We start from the raw sequence: 27,920 nt of genomic DNA, 5'->3' as shown, positions 1-27,920 counted from the left end.
AATCTCACGTCAAATCATTGATGGCCCAATCCATGTATTCGTTTCTGTGCTTTATGGTTTGCTCCTGCAGAGGGCGACAAGACTGTAGGGAACCGGTTGGAAGCCAAATCTGTGCTCATCAGAAAGGTCGTTTTTTAATAAACAAATTACTCTATTTTAATGGAAAAATCCTCAAAATAGTGTACAGCTTCAATGATGGGTTATTACACAATGGTCACGCTCCTATTTACCAAAACACTTTTTTGAGGGATGGATGCTACTCAATAACAGCAGTCAGAACACCAATGACACATTGCAGAGGTAAACAAGTGCAGAGGTGCAAAGCTCTGGTCCAAGTTAGAACATTAAGAGCTGATTAAAAATGGCCTGCACTATTTTTCTATTTCCTATGATTTGAAAAGTTTGCAAGGGGGATGATTCCAAAATGTAGTCACAAAACCTGTTGACAACAATGTTATTTTATTTAAAAGAACCACACTTAACACGGACAGTCATTAGGTATTATGATAAAGGTTATGATAAAATAAAACAAAAACATGTAAATTCTTAAACTTCTTTGAGAAACAGAAAACAAAAAAAGTTCTCACAAAAATACAATTCATCGACCAACATGATGTCACATTATTTGTCATGCATTACTGTATGATCGTGTCAGTAATGCTACTGGTTCAGTAGAGCATGGAGTGTTCAGAGTATTCACTGTATGCAGGAAGTCAGTATTGGATTAGTAGAAACACAGAACTGGAATTCCTTCTTTATCCTATTTCTATGAGTAGAACCTTTAAAAGTTGATTTGCTGTGCTATTTATACTGGTTAGTTATCTTAAAACATTTGTCCATCATGCATGTACAATACGAGAACACTTGGTAATCATGTTAAGGACACAACGATATAGATATTGTATAGCATTATATTGTATAATTGTATTATACTGTATATAACATAATATATTCATATTTGGTAATGTAATGGAAGCTTAATAAAATTGTCAAAAACACATTTGGAAGACTAAAACCTACTAAATTCTGAGGTTTACGTTCAATTTCCATCCACCCTTTTAAGGGAAAAATACTAGATGTACAGATATGCCTCAGGTTTAAACACCCTACATGGTGCAATCCAGTACTGTACATCCCCAAATCAGTAACTTCACCATAAGAACAATATTGTCACCGCCTGCTATCAGTTGACCTTTACAACTGCAAAAGCACCATAAAAACATGCAATAAACCACAGTAATACTGAGCAAAGCTCGAAAAACAAGTCATGCTTGGTTTTCTTGTGTTTTACCCCATCGAGAGCCTTATATGACTTCTCACTCACGGAAGCCATCACACACTTGTATTTGTGCTCTTAGTAGAACTACCTCCACCACTTTCAATCCACCTGAAGTGCATTGAGCCTAAAACTAAGCCTTGACAGGCCTTTCGGGAAATAGTTTGATAGGCAAGAATTGTTCTGTAGATTCCATTCCACTTCATCAGGGAAAAGTCTCATGTAGGGACATAGAGCCTGAAAATTCCTTCTTGTGTACCCAGCGTTTGTGTCAGCCTGTGTCTTGGTCTTACCCTCCCTCGAGGTCTGGTAAAGGGGGAGGGCAAATACTGTAGGCTTGGTTGGGTCACTGTTACGGGAAGTGTGCACTGCAGCTTGATGCATTGTCTCCCCCCTGGTGGACCCGTCTATGAACTGCTGCTGAGTCGCCGACGAATCAGAGATGATGGCTTGGTCTCCGTGTCCTCCTGGTCACTCTCACACTGTCTCTGATGACGAGGAGAGATATAGCAGGTTAGTTCTCTGTTACCTTACTCACACTATAGGGCAGACACAAATCATAGTGTGCTGGCTCGGTTATTTTCTTTCACATTGTTCTTTCCAGAATGGTTCCAGCAACTATGGTGCATGTACAACATTGCTTGTATTTGAATACAGTCAAGTTCTTTGCAATGTTTTCTACTTCCCCCTCCCTTTTTATTTATTTATGTGATTTTCCTCACTCATTCTACTCAAATATTTGGCCTGCATTTCAACTTCTGATGATATCACCCAACACATTAAAAGAGATTAGCAAACCTTGGATGATAAGCCATGAGTTAATGATACAGTAGGCTATATTATCTGTGTTTTCAAAGCCTGGAAATATTTTATGTATAGAATAGAATTTTTGCAATTAATAAAATTTTTAGCAATAGGGGTTGAAATAGGGGGCACTCTTTATTAAAATAATGTAATAGGTTTCGTTCAAGTGTAACTCTTAGTTAAACTGTCATGACAGCCTTACTCACCAGTTCCTCGTCCGCCAGTGCACTAGTCTTACATATCATCTTCAGACGATGCAGGCGGTTACACACCCATACCATGTTATATGACATCTAGCGAGAGAAAGAAAAAAAGAAAGAAAGAAAGAGGAAAGGAGATATGAAAAGAGAAAGAAAGGAGGATGTCGTGGGGACGGGAACATAAGAGTCAGATGTTATAGACAGAAAAAGACAGTGTTATTTGACACTACGATGTATACACCCTGCTTCTCAATGTACACTGAAGAAAAATAAATGCAACCATTTCAAAGATTTTACCGAGTTACAGTTCATATAATGAAATTAGTCAATTGGGGAAAGGGGGATACCTAGTCAGCATTGAAGGTCCCCAAGAACAGTGGCCTCCCTGATTCTTAAATAGAAGAAGTTTGGAACCACCAAGACTCTGCCTAGAGCTGGCCGCCCTGCATAACTGAGCAATCGAGGGAGAAGGGCCTTGGTCAGGGAGGTGACCAAGAACACGATGGGGACTCTGACAAAGCTCTGTAGAGATGGGAGAACCTTCCAGAAGGACAACCATCTTTGCCGCACTCCACCAATCAGGCCTTTATGGTAGAGTGGCCAGACAGAAACCACTCCTCAGTAAAAAGCACATGACAGCCCGCTTGGAGTTTGCCAAAAGGCACCTAAAGGACTCTCAGACCATGAGAAGCAATATTCTCTGGTCTGATGAAACCAAGATTGAACTCTTTGGCCTGAATGCCAAGCGTCCCGTCTGGACGAAACCTGGCACCATCCCTACGATGAAGCATGGTGGTGGCAGCATCATGCTGTGGGGATGTTTTTCAGCAGCAGGGACTGGGAGACTAGTCAGGATCGCGGGGAAAGATAAATGGAGCAAAGTACAGAGAGATCCTTGATGAAAACCTGCTCCAGAGCGCTCAGGACCTCAGAGTGGGGTGAAGGTTCACTTTCCAACAGTACAACAACCCTAAGCACACAGCCAAGACAACACAGGAGTGGTTTCGGGACAAGTCTCTGGATGTCCTTGAGTGGCCCAGTCAGAGCCCGGACTTGAACCCGATCTAACATCTCTGGAGAGACCTGAAAATAGCTGTGCAGCGACGCTTCCCATCAAACCTGACAGCGATTGAGAGGATCTGCAGAGAAGAATGGGAAAAACTCCCCAAATACAGGTGCCAAATTTGTTGTGTCATACTCAAGGTTGTAATCGCTGCCAAAGGTGCTTCAACAAAGTACTGAGTAAAGGGTCTGAATACTTACTTATCACATTTACATGTTTAATTTGTAATAAATTTGCTAAAATTTCAAAACCTGTTTTTGCTTTGTCATTATGGGGTATTGTGTGTAGACTGATGAGGGGGAAAAAACAACTGTAATCCATTTTAGAATAAGGCTGTAATGTAACAAAATTTTGAAAAATTCACAGGGTCTGAATCCTTCCCGAATGCACTGTACATACAGTCACCAAGAAGTCTGCCAAATGTCTACCAAGCCTTCAAAATACGTCATAGAAGGTTTCAAACTAAGATCTTATCAACATATTTCAAAGGCCTGCCAGAGTTTCAAAGACACCTGCTGAGATTTCAAATTCTGCCATGGAGTGTGCTAGTCCTTGTATCACCAAAGAAGAAGAGGAAATAGGACAAGAAAATGTCCCTCCATTAAAACCCCAGAAGACGAGAAAGAAGCCATAACCCATCTCATGTTATTAGGGATTCAGTTTGTCTGGTTCTTCTCACTTCAACTGAATTTTCCCCAAGTTTGAGTCATTCTTTTGTAAAAACAGATTTTTTAATTAATAAATGCTTTAACCATTTTAGGCAGTCAAAGTTCTTTCAACGTTACAATGTACATTACACCATATCTGGGCGATATACAGGACTTGGATCCCTAATGACATAGGTAATAGTCTTCTTCTGGGGGTTTTAATTTAGTTATTTAAAAAAATCCTATTTCTGCTTTTTCTTTGGTGATATACATATTACTTCACCCCCCCCACACACAATATTATTAGCACTCAGTAACGACATAGCAAAATACCTAGCGCTGCTAATGACGTAGCTAAACCATATAGTGCTGCTATGGTCATAACTAGCGACGCTAATGACGTAGCTAACTAGCGTGGTTAGTTAGGTTTGCTAACGATTTAGCTAACTAGCTAGCGCTGCTAACGTCGTAGCTAACTTGTTACCGCTGCTAACTACGTAGCTAAATAGATGGCGCCGCTAACGTCTTAACTAAGTTGTTAGCGCTTCTAACTACGTAGCTAACTAGCTAGTGCTGTTCATTTGAACAAACATCACAGGCAAAAATATTTCTAGACTCCTTAACAAATTTACGGCCTGAAATATTTTGATGGTCTTTGAAATATTTAGCCGCTTTTCACAAAACTTAACAGCATGAAATATTTCACAGGCAGAAATATTGAGTAGACCGAAATATTTAGCAGGCCTTTGAAATATTTTGCAGCTTTCGACCAAACTTCAGCCCGAAATATTTTGCAGCCTACCAAACTATTTTGACGCCTTTGAACAAAATTCGCAGCCTATTATTTTGAAAGCTGGTTAGCCCATTAGGGAGTAGACTTGAAAAGGGCCATTCGAACAAAACGTTGCCGCCTCACATTCATGTCCTATTTGTTAATTTAGCTCCAGAAGACAAGCAATGACCTCAGTTTGATTTCATTATGTTTAATAAAACACATGCACATTTTCAAGATTTGAGCTTCATCAGTGTCATAATAATATGTGATATGGCATAAAATGATATGATATAAATAGGCCATATATCCTACTCACCTTCCATTTCCTCTTGGCATTGAACCTCTTGAAGTTCTTCATGTTGATGGAGGAGCGATTCCTGTTGGCCACCTGTTTCCGTGTCAGAGGCTAAAAGAGAGGGATAGATAATAAGTGAAGGAGATACAATTAATCAATGTAGAGATTAAAAACAGATACACATATTAAACGTGCATTATACCACAGCCTTTCTGAATACTCATTTCTGATTGATTAGAACCAGATAACGGGACAGTTGGAAAAGATATCGGGACACCTTGCATTCGTGAAGCAATAAGCGCCTACACATGCAAACTTTACTTGCTACAAAGTTACAGAAACCTAATCCAACAACCACACAAAGGCAGGTCCAACGAGGAAAAAAAATAGCTACCATTGATTTGTTTTTGCAGAGATATTTTTTTTTAGCATCTGATGTAACGTGGTGAGTGATACGTGTATTTCTCTGTTCCTACTGTTGCAGTCATGACGCAAGTGGCGCTATGCTGTCAAATACTCCCACGTTTATAGTTTGACCAGCTGTTTTCATCAACTGATATATTTTAATTTGCTTGTCATATTGGCAGTCTTGCTAGCAACAAACTATTTAACCTAGCTTCTAGCCTAGTGTTTGATATGCAACGCTATCTCCTCGTAATTAACAGTGTTGAGTGTTCTGACGAGGGCCAACTTTTCTAGCTATGCCAGGCAAAATCGGGCATTATCAGCTCATTGTTATGGATGCATCCAAATGAATGTCAATAGAAAACAGCTACTGCAGAGGTCGTGACTGTGTTAGCCCGTTGGATAAGAACGTTGCCATGGAACATAAAGAACGAACGACTGGGTCGTCCATAAATATCAAACTATTCGAATGAACGACTGGGTCGCGTGTCTTTCTACCGGTACATGTGTGGTTATAGTATTGTTTTCTTTGGCAACTGTGGTATAAACGCCAACGTTCTGTACTTTACCTCTGCTTCGCCTCGTCCATTATTTCCAAGGTAATGTACAGAATGTCAGCGTTTATCCTTTCCATATTAAACAGTTTGTAAGGAGCAAAGCCTTGTGCTGCTGACTCTCACCTTGATCCATGGGTGCTGTAGACACTCCTCAGCTGTAATTCTCTCACTACACATAGACAGACCGACAGAGAGACAATAAGATCAGTGCACACAGACACCACAGGCGGTCAGACAAAAAAGGTAATCTATTAATTTGATACGCGAGTTCATATTCTATCAATAGCGTCTGAAATAGAAAGCTGTCATTCTCAGCTGTCGTTCTCTCACTACACAGAGACAGACAGACAAGTAACACAGAAAGTTAGACAAAGGGTGATCTATTCATACAATACACAGTTCCTATTCATTCTATCAATAGAGGCTCAAAAGAAAGTATAGTGGCTGAAAAAAAAACTAGTATCCGTCCATTTACAATAGGTGCAAAGTCACAAAATAAGTGATGCTTTCACTATTCCAGTCACGTTCCATATTTGTCTTGACATCGTAATAGGCCAAATTACCCATGACCAATGCATTATTTACTTCTGATCTTTCACTAAGAGCTTCTGGATGAAGTCTTTGGCCATGGCGCTGGTCATGCTGAAGTGGTGGTCGTCAAACTTATAGTTCAGGGCTATGATGTTCCTCAGCGTCTCCTCGTCCGTGTCCCCTTGGAACGGGGACATACCACTCAGTCTGGAAAAAGGGGAGTCAGAGGAAAGAAGGTTGCTGTTACTATTGCCCAATTCCAAGTCAACAGAGAGGAAGATGGCGCTATTGCCACATTGTTAATACCGATCTGATTAACTCTGCAAATAGCAATGCTGGGTGATTTGAAAAGTCATAGTCAATCGATCAATCGATCAATAATATAATAATACTTATAGCAAAAATGTTTGTAAATCAAAGATAATCTGTTGAAACAATGAGAATAGAAAGGTTCAGACCTTTTGTGAAACATCACAGCACAGTTGAAACATATATGGCAAAGAGAAATCAAAACTGGATGGTGTTCAGAGATGGATGGGAGGGGTTGAGGGTAGCTGAAGGATGGGACTAAAAACAAACAAAAGATAGCTATTGTAAAATACACTGTGTCCATAAAATTTATATAGTATGTATAAACTAGAAGTAGAAGCCTAAGTGTTGTTGTCCATTAGTTTAATCCAATTAGGGGAGGGGTGGTAGAGTTAGGAGAAAATAATAAAGACAAAATGATATAAACTCAGCAAAAAAAGAAACGTCCTCTCACTGTCAACTGTGTTTATTTTCAGCAAACTTAACATGTGTAAATATTTGTATGAACATAACAAGATTCAACAACTGAGACATGAACTGAACAAGTTCCACAGACATGTGACTAACAAATGGAATAATGTGTACCTGAACAAAGGGGGGTCAAAATCAAAAGTAACAGTCAATATCTCATGTGGCCACCAGCTGCATTAAGTACTGCAGTGCATGCTGTGACACACCGCCCCAGACCCTCCACCTCCAAATCGATCCCGCTCCAGAGTACAGGCCTCGGTGTAACGCTCATTCCTTCGACGATAAACGCGAATCCGACCATCACCACTGGTGAGACAAAACCGCAACTCGTCAGTGAAGATAACTTTTTGCCAGTCCTGTCTGGTCCAGCGACGGTGGGTTTGTGCCCATAGGCAACGTTGTTGCTGGTGATGTCTGGTTAGGACCTGCTTTACAACAGGCCTACAAGCCCTCAGTCCAGCCTCTCTCAGCCTATTGCGGACAGTCTGAGCACTGATGGAGGGATTGTGCGTTCCTGGTGTAACTCGGGCAGTTGTTGTTGCCATCCTGTACCTGTCCCGCAGGTGTGATGTTCGGATGTATCGATCCTGTGCAGGTGTTGTTACACGTGGTCTGCCACTGTGAGGACGATCAGCTGTCCGTCATGTCTCCCTGTAGCGCTGTCTTAGGCGTCTCACATTATGGAAATTTATTGCCCTGGCCACATCTGCAGTCCTCATGCCTCCTTGCAGCATGCCTAAGGCACGTTCACGCAGATGAGCAGGGACCCTGGGCATCTTTCTTTTGGTGTTTTTCAGAGTCAGTAGAAAGACCTCTTTAGTGTCCTAAGTTTTCATAACTGTGACCTTCATTGCCTACCGTCTGTAAGCTGTTAGTGTCTTAACGACCGTTCCACAGGTATGTTCATTAATTGTTTATGGTTCATTGAACAAGCATGGGAAACAGTGTTTAAACCCTTTACAATGAAGATCTGTGAAGTTAGGGATTTTTACAAATTATCTTTGAAAGACAGGGTCCTGAAAATGGGCTGTTTCTTTTTTTCTCCAGAGTTTACATATACACACAATATATGGGGGATTGGAAATGATGCAGACAATTACATTAATGGAAGCCACAATCTATCTACCCCACCACAATTTTTTTTTTTTTAATCATTAAAAATGAAGGGTTATGGTAGGCCAAGGGTTGATTTGGAATTGGGCATATGTGTGAATCCAAACATACAGTAGCACCCCCCTTTTCTCCCCCAACTTACAGTATGTAGGTGATCACTCCGATGCTCCTATAGGGGGAGGCAAACACAAACAAAGAAAAAACGTTGTTGTTATTTTGCTCACAGAGGCCTAGAGAGACTCAGTTATTATCTCATTATCTTAACTTTATTCCAATGGATGTAGACATTAGAGCTGTTGTGGTGAGTAGTTTTTTAATGCTTGCTTTTGTATTTCTAAAAGTACTATAATCAGCTGTCTCTGGCAATTTCCTGTTTAAGGTTCTGGTGGAGAGGCATGACACATCGAAAACATAAGCTTGTCTGTTTGTCCCTAAAATAAACCTCAAAGATAAACACAGCCATCTGAATGCTCCTTTACTTTTCGGGGATAGTCACAATGTGAAATGTCCTGGGGTAAGAATTGTTCTTTTTTTAAGTCCCTCAGTTTTGAGCACCATTTATTAACATTGTGCTGGAGCGCATCTAGGTACACTCATATTCTACTGTACTACAACCAAATCCAACCCTTTAGACTCCGACCAGTTCATTTCTGTGTATAAAAACACCGTATTTGATTTGATTTAGTCGAAACCCACTAGAGAATCAGATTGTTATACAGTGTCTGAACACATAGGGTGTACCTAATGCATTCAACCAGAAACAGTCACACTGTTTAGGGAAAGCGTGCCTACACATGTCCAAACGCATCCCAGGGGCTTATTCATCAAGATGGAAGGGGGTCATTTTAGGTGTCTGTATATGTTGGAAGAGGGGGCAGTACACACACTCACCACATGTCGACAGCTGTGCTCAGAGGTTCGTAGTTGATCACTTCAGGGGCTGAGAGAGAGAGAGAGGAAGGCAGTTAACACCCAACAACAACAACTGCTCCCTGGGTGCTGATGACGTCGATTAAGGCAGCCCCCTGCACCTCTCTGATTCAGAGGGGTTGGGTTAAATGAGGTGGAATTCATTCAGTTGTGCAACTGACTAGGTATCCTCTTTCCCTTGTATTTACTGAAATGCTATACTGGTTTGGCAATATCTACAAATTGTATTTCATGCCAATAAAGCAATCGGAGAAACATGTCTATGCATGTAGCTGCATTTATGACAAGCCCAGAAGGCCTGTCAGACTTCACACTGCCTGAAGGAACAATTTCAAATTTTTAAGAATTCAAAATGAACACTGCATTCATCAGAAAAACATGAATAGATTGTTCCTACAAGTCAAACAACTCCAGTGGCTTTGAGATAACTTCCTCCACCAGTCGCATTGTATTACTTAAACCTACCGTACAGTAGCTGCTACTGGTGGGAAAACACATTTGAATTCCAAACAGGAAGAGCTTTGTAACCATGCCAACCTTATCATGCTGGCCAAATCTGTGTTGAAGCAGCTAGTGTTTGACAACAGCTCTTTGTCTTGGGGCAGCTGTTAGGATTTTAAAGATGTTTTTGCTTTGTTATGCATTTTTGCTTTATGATATACTGTTTTACTAAATATGTAGATTTTAAATATATGTAGAATATAATTATTATATTGATAAGAGGTTTCTTACATTTTCTGGGTTGGGGGTGTATTTTACTTATGACTGAAATAGCGACTATCCTACATCCTCCAAATCACTTCCTGTTTCAACTGGATTTGCAACCCCCCTAGTTTATCATAACACCATCAACCCAGATCATGACACTGCACTTCTTTCACTGTCTCCATGGAAAACCCCGGACCTGGAAATACACGCTAACTTCCACAGAACACAGTAGGGACTGCATTACAAAGGGCCTGTTCCAATTCTTTAATAATGCATCTGTTGTGAAGGGTCATGCCACTCCTACAGTCTTCTAATTGTCTCCAATTACCCTAGACCGTGGCCCTTTCCATCACTTCTGTTTCCATGCCTAAATCACGCCACTTTTGTCTTTTTCCACCGCTATCAGGTTCTATTTAAGTGGCATGCTCCTTCCTACACACTAGAATAGTTTGCTTGGTGATGCCACGAGGTGGCTCCATCCTGCCATTGTGCTTGATATGATTAAGTAAGTGCCTTATATTGTAGGAGAAATGTTAACCATGTATATTATGCTGCCTGAACTTGTTATGTTGTATCCTTTATATCCCTGCTATGCTAATAGGCCTTTTGTGTTTAGCCCTGGCAGCCTTCTTAGTTTGTAGTTATATGTTAAGCTCATTCCCTATAAGTCACCTGGCACTACTTTGTCACGTCAGCAGCTTTATGTTGTGCTCCTAATGTTCCCCGTTTGAATCTCCCTTCCTGACCACTACATCCAATCCTATCTCCAAGGCCTTAAGAGCCACATCCTAAAGCACAAGCCCTACCTCTGTTCCAAAACACTCCCCCATGTGCCTCTGTTCGTTCCTGTGTTTGAACTTTGTTTAATAAATACCCCTAAACCTGGATTCTTGTTCCATCTCCTGATTCTCATTCTGACTGATGCACCATGGTGGCAGAAACCGTCCTGAACCTAGCTTACAGTCTGTCCTAGTCTTTTTCGAAAGTATCCTTCCTCCCTCCCTCAATCAGTGGTGGGACAATTGGATATAACGAAAGCAATGTGTTTCAAGAATCCAGTACTCAAGAATCCAGTCATGTCAGTGCTTCACAGCAAAGCATGAGGAAGGATGCATTTACATGGTATTTAAACTGGGCCTAACTCATATGAAATGACTGTACTACTCACGAATATACTGGGGGGTGCCACTCATGCACTTGTACTCCTCCCCTGGCTGGAAGCGGTGGGCCAGCCCAAAGTCGATGATCTTAATGTCAGTGTTTGGCGCCATCTTGGCTGACAGCATGATGTTTTCCGGCTGATTGGGGAAGGGGAGTAAACATGTTACATGCAAAAGGTCAATCTGACCACAATGGTCAATTGCATGCTGACCGCACTCTGACCGACCGGCACGCAAACAGCATGTTCATCAACACTAGTGAACAGGCACACTCCGTTTAGTGGCACCTGTGGATACAAACATGACCATGTGCGGTAAGCGTGCGGCATGGACATTTCTTCTAATAAGTAGCAGTATCAGCATGTTTGTCTTATGTGGTTTTGGGATGGATGAATACAGATATGCTCTTCTCTTTTCACAAGTACTTATGCCTAAAAGCCTAGGATTTTGGATTCAATAAATGGACAGGCTTTGATGTGTTACTATTTTCATGCATACTACTACATTAGCAGTGTTATTGGGGAGGTAAGAGGTTAGATGTAAATCACTACCACAGACTATTGCAGCACTGGATTTCTAAATGTCATATGGAGTGAGTAACAAACTAAAGATATGTAAAATCAATACACTAGCATAATTTACCTTTAGGTCAAAATGGCCTATTTGTTTGCTGTGCATAAAGCCCACACCCAGTAGTATCTGCTTCATGAACTCGATCGCTTCACTCTCTGTCAGGTTCTCCTTCTCAGCAATGAAGTCAAACAGCTCTCCTCCACTAATACTGAAAGAGGAAGGAGGAAAATAAATGGAGATAAGTGTTAGAACTTAACTATACTACATAATCCAGCCACTTCATGGAATCAATGACTTGCCCTGCATGTACGACCTGGGTTCAAATAGTATTGTTTTCTCCTTCCTCCCCTCCCTCCACTCACAGCTCCAGCACCAGCACCACCTCGGCCCGGCTCTCGAACACATCCTTAAGGGCCATGATGTTGGGATGCTGCAGGGCCTGCAGGACCTCCACCTCCCGCTCCACGCTCTTCCTCTCCATGCCCAGCCGGCTGCTGGCGCACTTCCTAATCTTCAGGAACTTCCCAGCCCAGTGAGCCCCCGTGGCCCGCTCGCGCACCTCCCGCACCTGCCCAAAGTGGCCACTGGGGCGGCGACAGAGTGCAACAATTTATTTACTTGTTTGGAAACATCTTGAAATGGGTAGGTACTACCTGAGTTTGTCCAATAAAAATATGTTCCTCCTGAACACAACACAGATTTATTTATGTAGCTGTTCTGCTATGTCATTTGTGATGTTGAAAAGCAACAAGACTCAGACATGAGTAGTTTCTTTCTATTCACAATTCGGTCCGTTTCTTTATTATTTCAATTGCATACGTTGAATTTTAGTTAACATTGACCTATGCAACAAGACAGCATATGCACAATTGACCTTGAAAAGCAACTGAATTAAGAGTTATAATCGCTTCCTCACTTAAACAGCCTCATACAAGAATACCTTTTATAATGACCATCCTTACCTCCCAAGTACTTCTCCAATCTCATAGAGGTCTTCCACATTATCAAGCTTATTAAAGACTGCCATACTGATCTTCTTCTCTTCAGTTTCACCTCACTGTATGTTACTGTTGGTTCACATCCATGTGCTGCATGGTGCTTTCAACTATGTCTTCACAAGGTCGGGACCTGAACAAAGAGAGAAAGAAAACAATTAATATCACAGTTCTAAGGCAAATGTAATAGCATGCAGGGGTATTCAACTCTTACCCTGTTAGGTCCGGAGCCTGTTGGTTTTCTGTTCTACCTGACAAGTAATTGTGCACACCTGGTGTCCCAGGTCTAAATCAGTCCCTGATTAGAGGGGAACAATTAAAAAATGCAGTGGAACTGGCTTCGAGGTCCAGAGTTGAGTTTGAGGTGCATAGGGGATTAATTGAATCCTGACTTTTTAAAATTATTATTATTATGGACCCCATTAGCTAATCTTTCTGGGGTCCAAACACAAGGCACATCACACAAAAAACACCACTACATATTTACAACACAAAACCAATATTGAGACGTGCACCCGCAACTCAAATGTTCAGACATATCTTCAGTTGAGGCCAATGGATGATTTTAGCTCGAGTCCAATCTGAAATATCTGAAATTAGGATTCTGCTCATAATAAGAAGAAGGCTCTATAGAGCTCGCCAGCTTGTAGTTCTAAAACACGGAAATGAGCTACCTCTGGTTCGTTCAGGCATCCCTATGGGAAAAATGTATGGCGAAAGAACAGGGTTCTGGAATAAACACAGAAAATAAGGTCTGAGGTTAACACAGGCTTAGGAGATCTTATATGTTTTGTTATATGAGATAATAGCTGTCAGTTAACATGACCGTTATTAATTATGAAGCCTTTTGTGTTTTTTTAAATTACATAAATTCTTCAAAATTCACAAGAAGTTAGCTAGCTGATGATCTCATAGAACAAAACGTACAAGATCTCCTAAGCCTGTGTTCACAGCATTTATACAAAACTTCTACAAAAATGCCATTCCTTTTCTCCATAGGCTTTGTCCAACGAACCATGGCGGATTTAGTGCTTACAAAAAGACCCCATTACTGTTTCTATCTATTGCAGCACAAATAACTTAAAACCACAAACAGTGATAGAACAATGACTCAACAGTAGTGGCATGAGGGTCATTCCATTTGATGTCAATCACTTTTTTAACAAAACTTTCTATATGCATTTGCCCATGGTAGAAGTGGTCAGAAAATAACTTTTTGAACATGAATGCCAAAACATTTAGGAGATAGAGGTGCTCAAAGTTGACCCATTTTGCATACCCACCCTACCCAGTGGTGGAAAAAGTATCCAATGGTCATACTTGAGTAAAAGTAAAGATACCTTAATAGAAAATTGCTCAAGTAAAAGTCTAAAAGTATTTGGTTTTAAATATACTTAAGTATCAAAAGTAAATGTAACTGCTAAAATATACTTAAGTATTGAAAGTAAAATTATAAATTATTTCAAATTCCTTATATTAAGCAAACCAGACGGCATTATTTTCTTGTTTTTAAATTTACGGATAGCCAGATAAGTGCATGAATTTGACCATTTTCCTGTCCTGCTAAGCATTCAAAATATAACGAGTACTTTTGGGTTTCAGAGAAAATGTATGTAGAAAAAAGTACATAATTTTCTTTAGGAATGTAGTGAAGTAAAAGTTGTCAAAAATATGAATAGTAAAGTACAGATACCCCAAAAAACTACTTAAGTAATACTTTCAAGTATTTTTACTTAAGTACTTCACACCACTGACCCTACCATGAGACATCCATATCTTCATCACTGGAAAAGATACACGGCTGAGTTTGATCATTTAAAAGCTTTCAAAAGGGTTGTCAAACTATTTGATAATTTCGTATATAAAAAATGTTTAGTAAAAAATTGTCCTTTTTTAACATTTAACGTTAATTATCTTTTTTCTTTTTCTCATATGTTGCAGCTTAGACCATATTTTACATCATCTGAGGTGTTTGTGTTGTGCCCGCCTTCGGTTGAGACAGGGTGGGTGTCATGTTTTGGCTGATATATGTACTAAAATGGGGATACAATAGACATTTTAACTTTCAAATTGGAGCACAAAGATGGTGGAAGATCAACAGATCAGAAAATGTGACTTGAATGGGAATCAGTGGTTGGAACCGGTTCAGGGAACCGAACCGAAAACCAAAAAAGAACGAAAGTGATCGCTAGTGTTTCGGAACAGAATGGTTATTTTCAAATGTTGAGAACCGTTTAATAATGTTATTTTTAGTTCCAAAAATATTCCTAATTTCTAGAGTATAATTCTGTAATTCAGTGACGTTATAATGCTAGTAATAGCATAAACACATTCCAATTCACGTCATGATGTTCAGTGCTTCAAGTCAAGCACACTCCATGTCCACCACTCTCTCTCGCTCTCTTTTTGGGCTTGCCTGTTTTGCATGTTATTTTGGCATTAATACGTGTCACATATCAGTTTGCAAACAATGTAAAACATATATATCATTGAGTTAATAAAGCGGCATACAAACATGGTCTCTTTTTTGTTTTCTTGAGTAAGAGAACTCCAAAATGCAAGTGTTTCAGCCTAGCTCAGTACATTCTGTGGTGGTGGGGCAAGCCAGCAGAAAATATGGAGCGTTACACTGTGATTGGCTCAGTGTTCTGTCACTCATGGAGACACTACGTCACCTCCAGGTCTAAGGGTAGACTTCGAAAATGTTAGCCCATTGGGTGCTGCCATAGAGTTACATTAGAAGTGCCCATCCAAGAAGGCTCAAGGTCATCGGCCACAGATAAAATGACATCAATCACATTATATCTACAGTAACTTTGATTGGACTGATCATGTCAACATCATACTTTCAAAATCTTAGCTAGCAGTCATCATCATGAATCAAGTCGACAATCTACTGGCAAATCCTTTTTAATCTTTGTCATATGAAGAAAAATAATGAAGAGATATTATAGATTAAACGTATCGGTGCTCATTGGTCATTGGACATAAACATTACACAACAAGTTGGAAATCGCAAGTTCAACAATGAGTGGTTTGGAAGGAATCAGTAGCTAACTGTAAGTTCAAGACAACTGGAAACTTGGGAAAAACAAGCTACGACTGGGACAATACATTTTAACTTTCATCCAACTCGGAATTGTAAATCAGGAACTCTGGCCTCTTTCTAGAGCTATGACTAAAGATCACTGACGTCATCATGATTCAACCTCTTTTTTTACAGAGTTCCAAGTTGTCTTGAAAGCACCATAAATCCAAAGAAGGCCTTTGATGATAACATTTGCCCACGAAGGACCACCGTGCTACCTTCCTGTTCCAAGTGAGCACAGCACAACAAGGTGAGTCCAAAAATGTCTTGTATGCTGCTGCATAAATTATGTAATATGCCAGGGAGACATGTATATACTGTAGCTAAGAAAGTAATACTAAGTGTATGTTGTGTAGTAAGCTGTTGTGCCTCACCCTAATAATTTGGTCTATTTTAATTTCTTAATTTTCACCTACTGTTCTGACTTAGTGGTGCACATGTAGCCTATAACCTGTTTTTGAGAAATGTAATAATCTAATATTGTAAGAGCTTTCATTGTCTGCTTAAATGCCCCCTTTATTTATCCTACGGTTCTGACTTGGTGTACAGGGAGAACACTGTAAGAATGGCCCATGTTCTGAATTCTGTCGCTGTACATTTCAAGAGTGCTGAACAAATAGTTATATTGACGACATCCGTCCTAGCTCGCTCATTAATGTCTTAATCGAAATTACGGATCGCCTCTTATCCGCTTGTCATCCCCTTATGCCATAGTTTGTACATCTCAATTGTCAGTAGAAACCACATTTGTTCAAGCAAGTCAGCCATATCAGCTTGGGTTTTTAAAAGGCAGTAAATGAGAATGAATAAACTGTTACGCTGCCAGACAAGGCTCCGCCGATAGCCAGGTGTAGCAGTGGTAAGGTGTTGGGACTGCTGTTGGGACAGTTTTATGTACGCCCTAACAGTTTTAGGGCAACTTTTGTCACCGTTATAGTGCAATTAATGTATTGTTTAGTGTTGTGTTGTGGCTTTGCTGGCATGCATCCCACATTTTTCACTTTTTTTGTCCCACCAAGATTTACATGCTAAAATCACCACTGATCTAGACATTATCTCACATTTCTTTTAGACTAACATTTAGTTTTCAACAGTGGTGATTTGTATAAACCTAGCTGTCTGTCTCTCCGACATTTGCAACATTGTTTCAAAACTATCCCATAGTAATGAATGTGTAGGGGTCGGGATGAGGAATAGAGGCAGGCAGCGTTTCTCAGCCAGTCAAAATCATGAATCAGCTGGAATAATTTTTATGGATATATACAAAGAAATGTCAATTGAAAAAAAGGTCAAATAAAACAAAGAACAGCTAGTTTGCAGTCTTTTCAGCTTCAGTTTGAAGTTATTGTGTTAGTTGTGTTGTTGGCTTGCTCCTTTGAACAACAGTGTCCTAACGAGAGAGAACATTTTCTATGCCAGGTGAAATCGTGCCTCATTAGCTCATTGTTATGGATGTATCCAAATAAATGTCTCAACAAAACAGCTTAAACAAATGCAGCTACTGTTGTTATTATGTCTGCACTGTTTGATGTCACTATAAGTTAGCCGTAGTTGGCTAGCTAGCAAGCGAGGGATAAGAACGTTGCCAGCCAGTATGGCAATGGAACATTTAGAACAAACAGATACAGAACAAAAAAGACTGAACGACTGGGTCATGTTTCTGGCAACTGAACCAACAGAACGAACGACCAGCCGGCTTGGGTAGCAACCCTAGATTTGTTTAGGGAATATATCTTGTGGAAGGATGAAATAGTATGAATAAATTCATCAAAATAATGTTTTTAATTAATATATGTCAATCATTATTTGAATATGTTGGTAACCCGTTGTATAAATGTGATAATGCCCTCGAAGCCGGTGTTTGGACTTAATCTCGGGCCTAACAACACCCATGCCAATATATCCTCCAAACACCAGCTTCTCGGGCATTATCACTTAATTAAATGGTATCAAACTACACAATTTATCTTTACCAGTGATAAAGACATGGATGTCTTGTGGTATGGTGGAGTTTGCAAAATGGGTAAACTTTTAGCACCTCTATCTCGTAAATGTTTTGTCAGTTCTGACCACTTCTACTATCGGCAAATTTGTATGGGAAGTTAAGTTCAAATCAAAAGGGGTGCGGTCAAAAAGTTATTGAAATCAAATGGAATGACCCATAAGCCTTTATTAGCAGTGAACGCAGAGGGACTGAAGAGTGAGACAGTGTTTTGAAGTGAAAGTTCACAGAGTATTACTCTGCCTCTACCCACAGTATGAAAACAAACGTGATTAAAATAACAGGCTAAAACCCTCAGAAAGCCTCAAGTGTCAAAGTACATCAGCCCATGCATCAGTGAGTGTTTTTTTCCCCTTGGTTATGTAATGTGGCCCTTTTGAATATTCTCAATGGTGATTGGTGATCAGTTTTGAAAGGATTACTGATGTTAATTGCAGGGAAGAATTATCCTTGTCGGCGTCCAGTCGTGCCTAATATAATGAACCAAATACAGGGAGGGTGAAAGAGAGAGAAAGAGAGAAATGCTGACGAGAGAAAAGCATGTTGTCTCCAAAAACCAGCATCATAAAGACAGACAGACAGACAGACAGACAGACAGACAGACAGACAGACAGACAGACAGACAGACAGACAGACAGACAGACAGACAGACAGACAGAACAGAAACAACGGCGACCAGACAACAGACAGACAGACAGACGCAGACAGGAGACAGACAGACAGACAGACAGACAGACAGACAGAAGACAGACAGACAGACAGACAGACAGACAGACAGACAGACAGACAGACAGACAGACAGACAGACAGACGGAGACAGGACAGGACAGCAGACAGACAGAGACAGACAGACAGACAGACAGACAGACAGACAGACAGACAGACAGGACAGACAGACAGACAGACAGGACAGACAGACAGAGACAGACAGACAGGACAGACAGACAGGACAGACAGACAGGACAGACAGACAGACAGACAGACAGACAAGACAGACAGACAGACAGACAGGACAGACAGACAGACAGACAGACAGCACAGACAGACAGACAGACAGACCAGGACGACAGACAGACAGACAGGACAGACAGACAGACAGACAGACAGACAGACAGACAGACACAGACAAGACAGACAGACAGACAGACAGACAGACAGACAGACAGACAGACAGACAGACAGAGCAAAATATGGTGTGAGGGAGGGAGGCAGAACAAGACAGAAAAGAAAGAGATAAAAGAGAGCGAGAAGAAAGGGAGTGAGGACAAGAGGGGTCAACTTCAACGGTCTGCAATCATATAGAGGTAATGTACATGCGGCGAATACAACTGGTGTAAACTTAAATGTGTCTATTTGTGACAGCATGTGAGTGTTTGTGAGTCTTCCTGTATATATACTAACTACAGAACACAATACTATCTTTCACTCTCAGACTCTGTCTGACAGTTATGTGCATGTCCCCTCCCCTGCTAAAAATCATTCACAAGAAGACATTCCCGAGACTCCCCTCATGATCCACCCCAGCTTCCCAACCCAATACCAGAAGTCAACAACATGACAATATCCTGAGAACAACAGCGTTGATTCAAGAACCAGCTCCCCCGCAACTCCAAAACCACCCTTCCCCAAATACACTACAGTGGAACAATGGCACTTGTCTATGAACGGTGCACTGTCATCATGTCAAGAGGTCTGATAAGCGGCTAAAAGTGAGGCCTCGCTCCTAAATGTGGGCCAAAATAGACAGACAGACCGTGGCTTTACTGTCTTATCTAGGGCACTCTATTCTGAAGAGTAAGTGTGAAGAAGCGGTGTTATGGGTGCCCACAGCAAACTAGTGTCTGGTGTGGTGTGTGTGTGTGTGTGTGTGTGTGGTGTGTGTGTGTGTGTGTGTGGTGTGTGTGTGTGTGTGTGTGTGTGTGTGTGTGTGTTGTGTGTGTGTGTGTGTGTGTGTGTGTGTGTGTGTGTGTGTGTGTGTGTGTGTTGTGTGTGTGTGTGTGCGCTGGCTGACTAGGAGCCCCATAAAACAAAAAATGCCTTGTTATCATTCATCTATCCTCACAAGAGATGAGTCAGAGATAGACAGTACAGTTCAGTTCTGGTGAAAATATGCCATCATCATGGAGTGTAGACAGACTGATCTGTTCTGAGATAACTACTGCTCAACCCACTTGATGTCAGTGTGGGCACAAGCCATGGACCAGTACCATGTAAACAGAGTGTATTCTATTCTGCCAGGAGCAGAGCTCAAATTTGCAACCTTCTGTACAACAACACACGCCACTCAAAACCCACTGTATTAGCCAACTGAGAAAGAGACTAGTCTGGCCCTCCATGAGCGACAATTGACGTTCAGATTTCAGTCATGTCCCCAATGTACTCCAGCCAACATGCTATGGGGCAGGAGTGTTTCACATCCAATTCATGTTTAGATGGAGCATTTGGCTGTTTCGGCTGCCGGAGCCAATTCACCTCTAAACAGAACATGTAAGGTCCTTGGACTATAATGAGTAACATTAGGCTAATTTAATCCATTATTGGGCTACTGCAGATCCTGACGACACTGGTGTGTCCAAGGGAATGTGATCTGTTCATTTTTCAACATTATGTTGAGTTTGGCCTTCCCCTGTGTGTGTTTGTGTGTAAATATAAAGTCGTTGACCAGCTAGTCATAGGATAGCACTTGTAGAAAATACTAAATTGATCACCACATAGAACGAAAGATTTAGGGAAGATTATGATAATGTGGACACCGCAAAAATAATATATGAAAGCTGAATCGGTTGGAATTGGGGAACTATGAAAGTCAATGGAGAGAAAGAGAAGTGAGGGTGCCTAAACGTTATGCAAAAAAATATAATCAGAAACTCAGATGAACCAGTTATGAAAAACAATCCCATAATTTACTCCAAAATAAATGGTGTGTAACGTGCCCAACTTTCTAATTTTAAAAATGCCAAACTTCAGATTCTGACAATCCATTACTACCATCAGAATATAGCAGAACACAACCCAAAAATAAATGTTCTATTTCAAAAGGTATTGCACAGTTTTTCATCAAACTCAACTAATCGGGAACGATCGAGAGATTGCAGCAGTGATGCGCAATGGTCTTTGAGAGAAAAGTGGGTGATGAGAGCGGCACATCGTTTATTATCATGAGGTTCTAATTTATTGGGTAGCCTGGGTGGTTTACATTCTCACACACACACACACACACACACACACACACACACACACACACACACGTATATATATATATATATATATATATGCGTCGAGAAGATCGTCAGGAGAAACACTCACCTAACTGAATGCCAGACCAGGCTCTTTTGCAAACTGAAACAAATAAGTGTTTGTTCTTCTAATGCGTTGCAATGAATTTTTCTCGATGACAAGTAGTAGGACAACTAATCAACGACGTAGCAAACTTCCCTGTGCATGTGTAAATAGGCCTACAGTCAGAGTTCTTTACAGTTAACCGTGGAATGCGGAAAAGTTCACTCCTCCTTCGGTTTATACGTAACTTTTTGGGAGTGCTTGCTTGCCTAGATGCAAATCCGCTATGACTAGGTTGTCTCTAGTTACCAAAGTCACAAAGTCAACATTGGCTATCGTAACAATTAATGAAAGAAAAAAAGTAGCTTTTTGGTATTAATTTAATGTTAGGTTTTGGTATAATGTTAGCAGTGGGGGTAGGTTTTAAATCATTTTTTTAAGAAGAGACATTTTAGAAATAGGCGGGGTTTGGCCATAATTATGACTTTGTAGCTGTGGTCTCCAATGATAACGCCACTACGGAGTTCCTCATTGTAGTCGTGAATTGCTCAAGGAAACAACGCAGGCGCGCGCACACACACAGATATTATATAAAAAATATATGGATTTGAAACTCTCACAATGAATATGTTACGATGACTACTGGAATGTGGTACTTGTACAATACAGACAACGCATTCCTATTCTATTAACACACTAATCTGAGTCTAAAGTTTAGTTGTAAATTGTAACAGTGGGAGATATCACGAACAATGTCCCTAAGGAACATCAGAAGAACATCAGCTAGACAAAAATGAACAACGTTCAACCCTATGCAGCAGTGTTGTAGTACTCGAGACCGGTCTCGGTCTTTTATAGGCAGTGGCAAACCTATCGGACATAGGTTTTCAGTGTGTGACAGGTTCGTGATTCTGAAAGGACAGCAACGGTAATACCAGCGCACTCGTTTAGGAGAGTGCACTTTTTGTAAAACACAACGGGCCAATGGTGTAGTGGAAGCTATGCAGGTATATACCGTATACCCACTTTTTTTCTACAGTGGGTATTGCGTATACTCACTTCTTAATCCCCACGGATGCTTATTAAAGTAGTGTAGTGGAGGTATACGACTTATCAATTATGTAGTACAATAGTGAAATCATACACAAAGTAGCCTACACAATCGCAAATCACGTGAAATGTGTTCACATGCGCGCTGCACACAGCCTAGTTTCAGCAGAATATAATATGTTGGCAGCAAGCAAGCGCAACTCTCAACTGGTTTTGGCATGGAGCAGTTTACAGAAGAATGACATCCGTAGCCAGTAGGTAGGAAATATCAATTTATGATATCTACCAGTAAATGCTAACTAAGGCAACAATGAGTATGTAAACCAGGTACTGAAAAAGTTTGGTCCGCAGTCTTGGTTAGTTGGCTATTTGTGATGTGCAATTCAGTCATCATGAGCTGTTTGCATCAGGGGCATACTGTAGGCATGAGTGGGCCTTCGTGGACACAGGCACACCCACTGGGGAGCCAGGCCCACCCAATCAGATTGAGGAAAAACAAAAAAATTATACATTATTATTACAAAAAAACACAGTTCCACTCACCAGCTGATGATAATTTGAAACAACCCTTTCCTTCAGCCAATGACCAAAAGCACACTCTTTGGCCTCATGGGTGGAATGTTATTACTATTTTTTATCATAAATAATAATCTATCTGACATGGTACAGGTGTCTTTTTTAAGCCCTTAACCATGTGTGAGGTGTATACTTTTTTTTTAAGTAGATTTGTTAAAGACTACCTATAATCCCTCTGTGTGACCCTGATCTAGCCCACTGCAGTAAAAGGTTAACTTCTTGTTGAAAGCTATTCTTGAAAAGGGAGAAGCTAACAAATTAGTAACAACATCCTCTTCGATAACACCTGCTGCAAACTAGTTTACAACAAAAGATAGCTAGCTAGACTGTGGGAAAACTACGGCTTGCTATTGCGAAATTACCTGTTTTGAAAAGAGAAAGATTTTTGTAAAAATGGTCCCACCCATTACAAATCAAAATGTGATTGGTTGATTCCACTGTCAGTCCAAAATGTTGCCCTAATACAGTGGAATGGCAGATTCCTTCTAACTAGGTTCTGATAGCCTAGCCAATGGCTGATTTAGCCTGATTGGATATGTTTGTCTATTCAGTGTTAACCCTTTCCTTTCCAACAAAAACTGAAGAGATTAAATCAGAACATCATTGAAAATAACAATATAATTATAATTATTATAGTTATTATTATTATTTTATAAATCCTTAGCCCTTCTCTGAAGGCGTAGAAGGCCCTCATTGTTCTCCACTGTGTTTGGGTTAGTAATAATTTGTAGAGTGGCTCTATTTGTCCTCAAATGCATTTTTTTCACCATTCTGAATGTCAGAAAAATCCATATGTTTACCTGAAATATGAACACAGAAATACTGGACATTTTGAACTTTTGTTATGGTGGCAATTTAACAAAATCACAATTATGTTTTTCCTGGTCTCAGTCTTGACTCGGTCTCAGACCCCTTGTTCCCCGCCCGGTCTCGGTCTTGCCCCCCCTTCAGTCTTGGTCTTGACTCGGACTCGATTGCTCCGGTCATGGTCTTGAATTGGTCTCACTGTAGGTGGTTTCAAACACAACACTGCAATGTAGGCAAGTCTATCCTAGCTGCAAAACAGTGTTTTCCCTCATTAAAGCGGCTGAATCATTTTGGTTCTTTTCATGGTTATAAATAGATTTCACTCAAAAAGTACTCTGGCTTACCATATGAGATAAGTCACAACAAACTTGTCAAAACACTGTTATGTTAGTTGTCTGTTCACTTTCATGTCAGTTGACATCATGGTATTTCATATATAATGCCAATTATAGCAGGTCCCACAAAGTGACACAGGAGGTATATCATTTTGGAAATGTCAGGTGTGTTTGCACATGATGTTAACTTTAGATGCACTCACACCAGCAAAGTACACAGATCATTACATAATCAACATTTGTGAGCTTTAAGTCAAAACTATTCACAAATCATTGTCATGTTCAGCATTGTGCTTGTCTGACAAGGCTAGAATGGAGTAGCCATACTGCCATACACAAAGTCAGACCTGGTTTCAAGTAGAATTTAATATCTTTCAAATGTTTGAGCCTTCTTGGAGTGCCAGAATGGCGGGGTTTGCATTGTTGTGGCTATTCCATTGGTCCCAATGTGCCAAGCAAACTCAACAATTTCTCCTTGGGTTGCAGAGCATTTCCAGACCACTAAGGATTACATAGTACACTGATTACAGGAACTACTGAGACAATGATATACATGGTGAGACATTATCCTTGGCCATGTCATAAACTTTACAATCATCTTATAGAGTAAAGACATCTTTCCGTAACGTTTGTGGTTAGAGTTTAGGCCTATGATCAGTTTTTTCTTTTGCATTGGTGAAAATATGGATAGCTAATTTAACAATATCAACATCTACAATCATTATCTATGAACATCACAGGCCAGGGGACTATTTGGTGTTGTTCACTAAGATGACCTAGCAGACAGTTTAACACCACAGTAGTATCTAATTGGGTTGGCAAGTACAGTATCAGTCAAAAGTTTGGAGACAGCTACTGTTGGGTTTTTCTTTATTTATACTATTTTCTACATTGTAGAATAATAGTGAAGAATCACACCTCCTCTTCCATGCTTCATGGAACCACACATGCGGAGGTCATCCGTTCACCTACTCTGTATCTCACAAAGACATGGCAGTTGGAACCAAAAATCTCAAATTTGGACTCATCAGACCAAAGGACAGATTTCCACCGGTCTAATGTCCATTGCTTGTGCTTCTTGGCCCAAGCAAGTCTCTTCTTCTTATTGATGTTTTAGTAGTGGTTTCTTTGTAGCAATTCGACCATGAAGGCCTGATTCACTCAGTCTCCTTTGAACAGTTGATGTTGAGATGTGTTGTTACTTGAACTCTGTGAAGCATTTATTTGGGCTGCAATCTGAGGTGCAGTTAACTCTAATGAATTTATCCTCTGCAGCAGAGGTAACTCTGAGTCTTCCTTTCCTGTGGCGGTCCTCATGAGAGCCAGTTTCATCATAGCACTTGATGTTTTTTGCGACTGCACTTGAAGAAATGTTCAAAGTTCTTGAAATTTTCTGAATTGGCTGACCTTCATGTCTTAAAGTAATGATGGACTATTGTTTTGTGGGGTGGCAGGTAGCTTAGTGGTTAGAGCATTGGGCCAGTAACCGAAAGGTTGCTAGATCAAATCCCTGAGCTGACAAGTTAAACATCTCTCGTTCTGCCCTTGAACAAGGCAACTAGGCCATCATTGTAAATAAGAATCTGTTCTTAAATTACTTGCCCGGTTAAATACAATTGTTTTAATCTTTGCTTATTGTTCTGTTCTTGCCATAAAATGGACTTGGTCTTTTACCAAAAAGGGTTATCTTCTGTATACCACCCCTACCTTGTCACAACACAACTGATTGGCTCAAACGCATTAAGAAGGAAAGAAATTCCACAAATTAACAAGGCACACCTGCTAATTTAAATGCATTCCAGGTGACTACCTCATGAAGCTGGTTGAGAGAATGCCAAGAGTGTGCAAAGCTGTCATCAAGGCAAAGGTTGGCTACTTTGAAGAATCTCAAATAAAAAATATGTTTTGATTTGTTTAATACTTTTTTGGTTAATACATGATTCCATATGTGTTATTATATAGTTTGATGTCTTCACTATTATTCTACAATGCAGAAAATAGTAAAAAAATTAAGAAAAACCCTTGAATGAGTAGGTGTTTCCAAACTTTTGACGTACTGTATGAGGTGATGACTAATTGAACCCAGCTGTCAGCTATGCCTCAACCTCACTACATTGGTGTCAGAAGTGGGATCTGTTATGATATGAGACATTAGATATGCCAATAAAAAAGTATCTCCCGTTACTTTCAAACCTTACATTTTTGATAATCAAACATAATTGAATCTGTGAAGATCAAAGAAGTAATCAACCCGCCACTGTTTATTAAACAGTTAATTAAGGGTTGGGGTTGGAGAAATGTTACCACTCTCAAATTCATAGACAGAGCTATGAATATAAGGTCTGACCATCTATGACATCAACATTGAATTTCTGGTTCTCATGAGGCATTTATAAGTTATATTCTTCAATAATCAATGGGTATAGGCCTATATAAATCATTTAAAAGTAAAACAAAAAATGGATGTATCAATCGCAGATTGCCCCTTTAATTTAGCCATACCCCAGTAGCCTACAGTACTGTATATCCATATTTCAATGTAGATAAAGGTTACAACTGAGCCATAGTCAGAGCCACTACACAGTGCATTGGTCAGTGTGATGTCATGTGAGTCAAGCCCCTGGGAGCAGTGCAGAGAACTGTATGTTCAAATCAACAGCCTGGTCTAATAGACTAGACGTAACATAGTAAATGTACATCCGGGACACTCAAATTAGTATGATTTGTAATGTTTTGTATGGTTATATAAGGCAAAAGGTTACTTAAGGCAAAAACAAAAGGTATAACGCGAACATCTAGCAACCCAAAGTTGCGTGTTCGAATCTCATCGCGGACAACTTTAGCTAATTAGCAACTTTTCAACTACTTACTACTTTTTTGCTACTTTGCAACTACTTAGTATGTTAGCTAACCCTAACCCTTTAGCTAACCATTCCCATAACCCTAACCTTAACCCTTTAACCTAACTCCTAACCTTAACCCTAACACCTAAACCTTAGCCTAGCTAACGTTAGCATTAGCCACCTAGCTAACATTAGCCAAAACAAATAATAATTTATTACATATCATACGTTTTGCGAATTCGTAACGTATTGTATGTTTTGCCAATTCATATCATAAGAATTATAATTTGTAACATATATAAAATTCGTAACATATCATACGAAATGGATGATGGACATCCACAAATTAATACATACCATACGAAACATAATACACCACACTAAATGGAGTATCTCGGATTAATATACAGAATAACACGAAATGTTCTGAGACCAGGTTGCAATCAGAGCTCACGATGCTCTTTGCTCCAGTGCACAGGCACCCAATTCCCATTACTTCGAAGTAGTACCACTACACTACACAACACACAGATTTACATTAGGGTATCACATAAAAATAACTAGGATAGAGCATTTGATTATACAGTAGCCTATACATTATGAATATAAAAGCCCTCCCGCTCTCTCTCTCTGTCACTCACACACGTTACAGAGAATAGCATGTCATACAAAACACGACCACCGGTATTTACAATTGTGTGAATTTAATTCTACAAAAGACCCATCTGGATAAAAATAAATACCTGCAAAATATTGGAATCCTTTTCTCGGAATGTAGCCTATTATAAGCGTTCAGGCAACGTGGTTTCGTTTGATAGCATTCAGGCAACGTTGTTTCGTTTGAGTTGCGACATACCACAGCAATGCAACATTGTCTTGATACCCCCGCTATCGTTCTGCTTTTCTGTATGAGTAAATAACGATACCGTCGTTTTACGCACTAAAGGCGGCTATGAAAAGAGCTCACCTGTTTTCGAAACTGTTCGCGTGGCTGCGCACGAAGACGTCACGAATCGTGCCAGTCCAACAGAGGTCCGAAATAGAGGCACGAAACGGCTGTCTCAAACAAGAAAATCGTTGAACAAGTGTGCGGTTTGTATAGACTATATTGAGTTGTACAGGCATGCT

The 27,920-nt window shown here is 40.2% G+C and overlaps 1 protein-coding gene across 2 annotated transcripts; it reads right to left on the bottom strand.

Annotated features, from left to right (window-relative positions):
- Nucleotides 1-1,143: 1,143 nt before the first annotated feature.
- Nucleotides 1,144-27,706, bottom strand: LOC111955937 (death-associated protein kinase 2-like). 2 transcript variants are annotated; one of them, XM_023976323.2, is made up of 12 exons: nucleotides 27,536-27,706; nucleotides 12,780-12,945; nucleotides 12,180-12,401; nucleotides 11,887-12,025; nucleotides 11,253-11,382; nucleotides 9,338-9,386; nucleotides 8,589-8,615; nucleotides 6,608-6,760; nucleotides 6,146-6,191; nucleotides 5,082-5,171; nucleotides 2,287-2,373; nucleotides 1,144-1,764 (listed from the first exon to the last, which is right to left on the bottom strand). In XM_023976323.2, exons 2-12 carry the CDS (start codon nucleotides 12,842-12,844, stop codon nucleotides 1,684-1,686), a joined length of 1,089 nt encoding a protein of 362 aa, XP_023832091.1. In that variant the 5' UTR covers nucleotides 12,845-12,945; nucleotides 27,536-27,706; the 3' UTR covers nucleotides 1,144-1,683. The 2 variants fall into 2 exon arrangements, with proteins under 2 accessions (XP_023832091.1, XP_023832090.1); XM_023976322.2 differs by lacking the exon at nucleotides 27,536-27,706 and adding an exon at nucleotides 21,209-21,341.
- Nucleotides 27,707-27,920: the final 214 nt, after the last annotated feature.

Source organism: Salvelinus sp. IW2-2015, linkage group LG31 (assembly GCF_002910315.2).
Source record: "Salvelinus sp. IW2-2015 linkage group LG31, ASM291031v2, whole genome shotgun sequence".
Lineage (NCBI taxonomy): Eukaryota > Metazoa > Chordata > Actinopteri > Salmoniformes > Salmonidae > Salvelinus > Salvelinus sp. IW2-2015.
The sequence above is the reverse complement of the archived record's forward strand: the minus strand, read 5'-3'. Positions and strand labels throughout refer to the sequence as shown.

Bases quoted from the DNA above. Each gene is read 5' to 3' on its own strand.
- LOC111955937 (XM_023976323.2), bottom strand. From the start codon at position 12,844: ATGGCAGTCTTTAATAAGCTTGATAATGTGGAAGACCTCTATGAGATT. The intron at 12,026-12,179 runs GTGAGTGGAGGG...TTCCTCTTTCAG, and splicing joins GTGGTGCTGGTGCTGGAGCT to TATTAGTGGAGGAGAGCTGT. The intron at 6,192-6,607 runs GTAAATAATGCA...GTCTATGTGTAG, and splicing joins CTCTTAGTGAAAGATCAGAA to TGAGAGAATTACAGCTGAGG.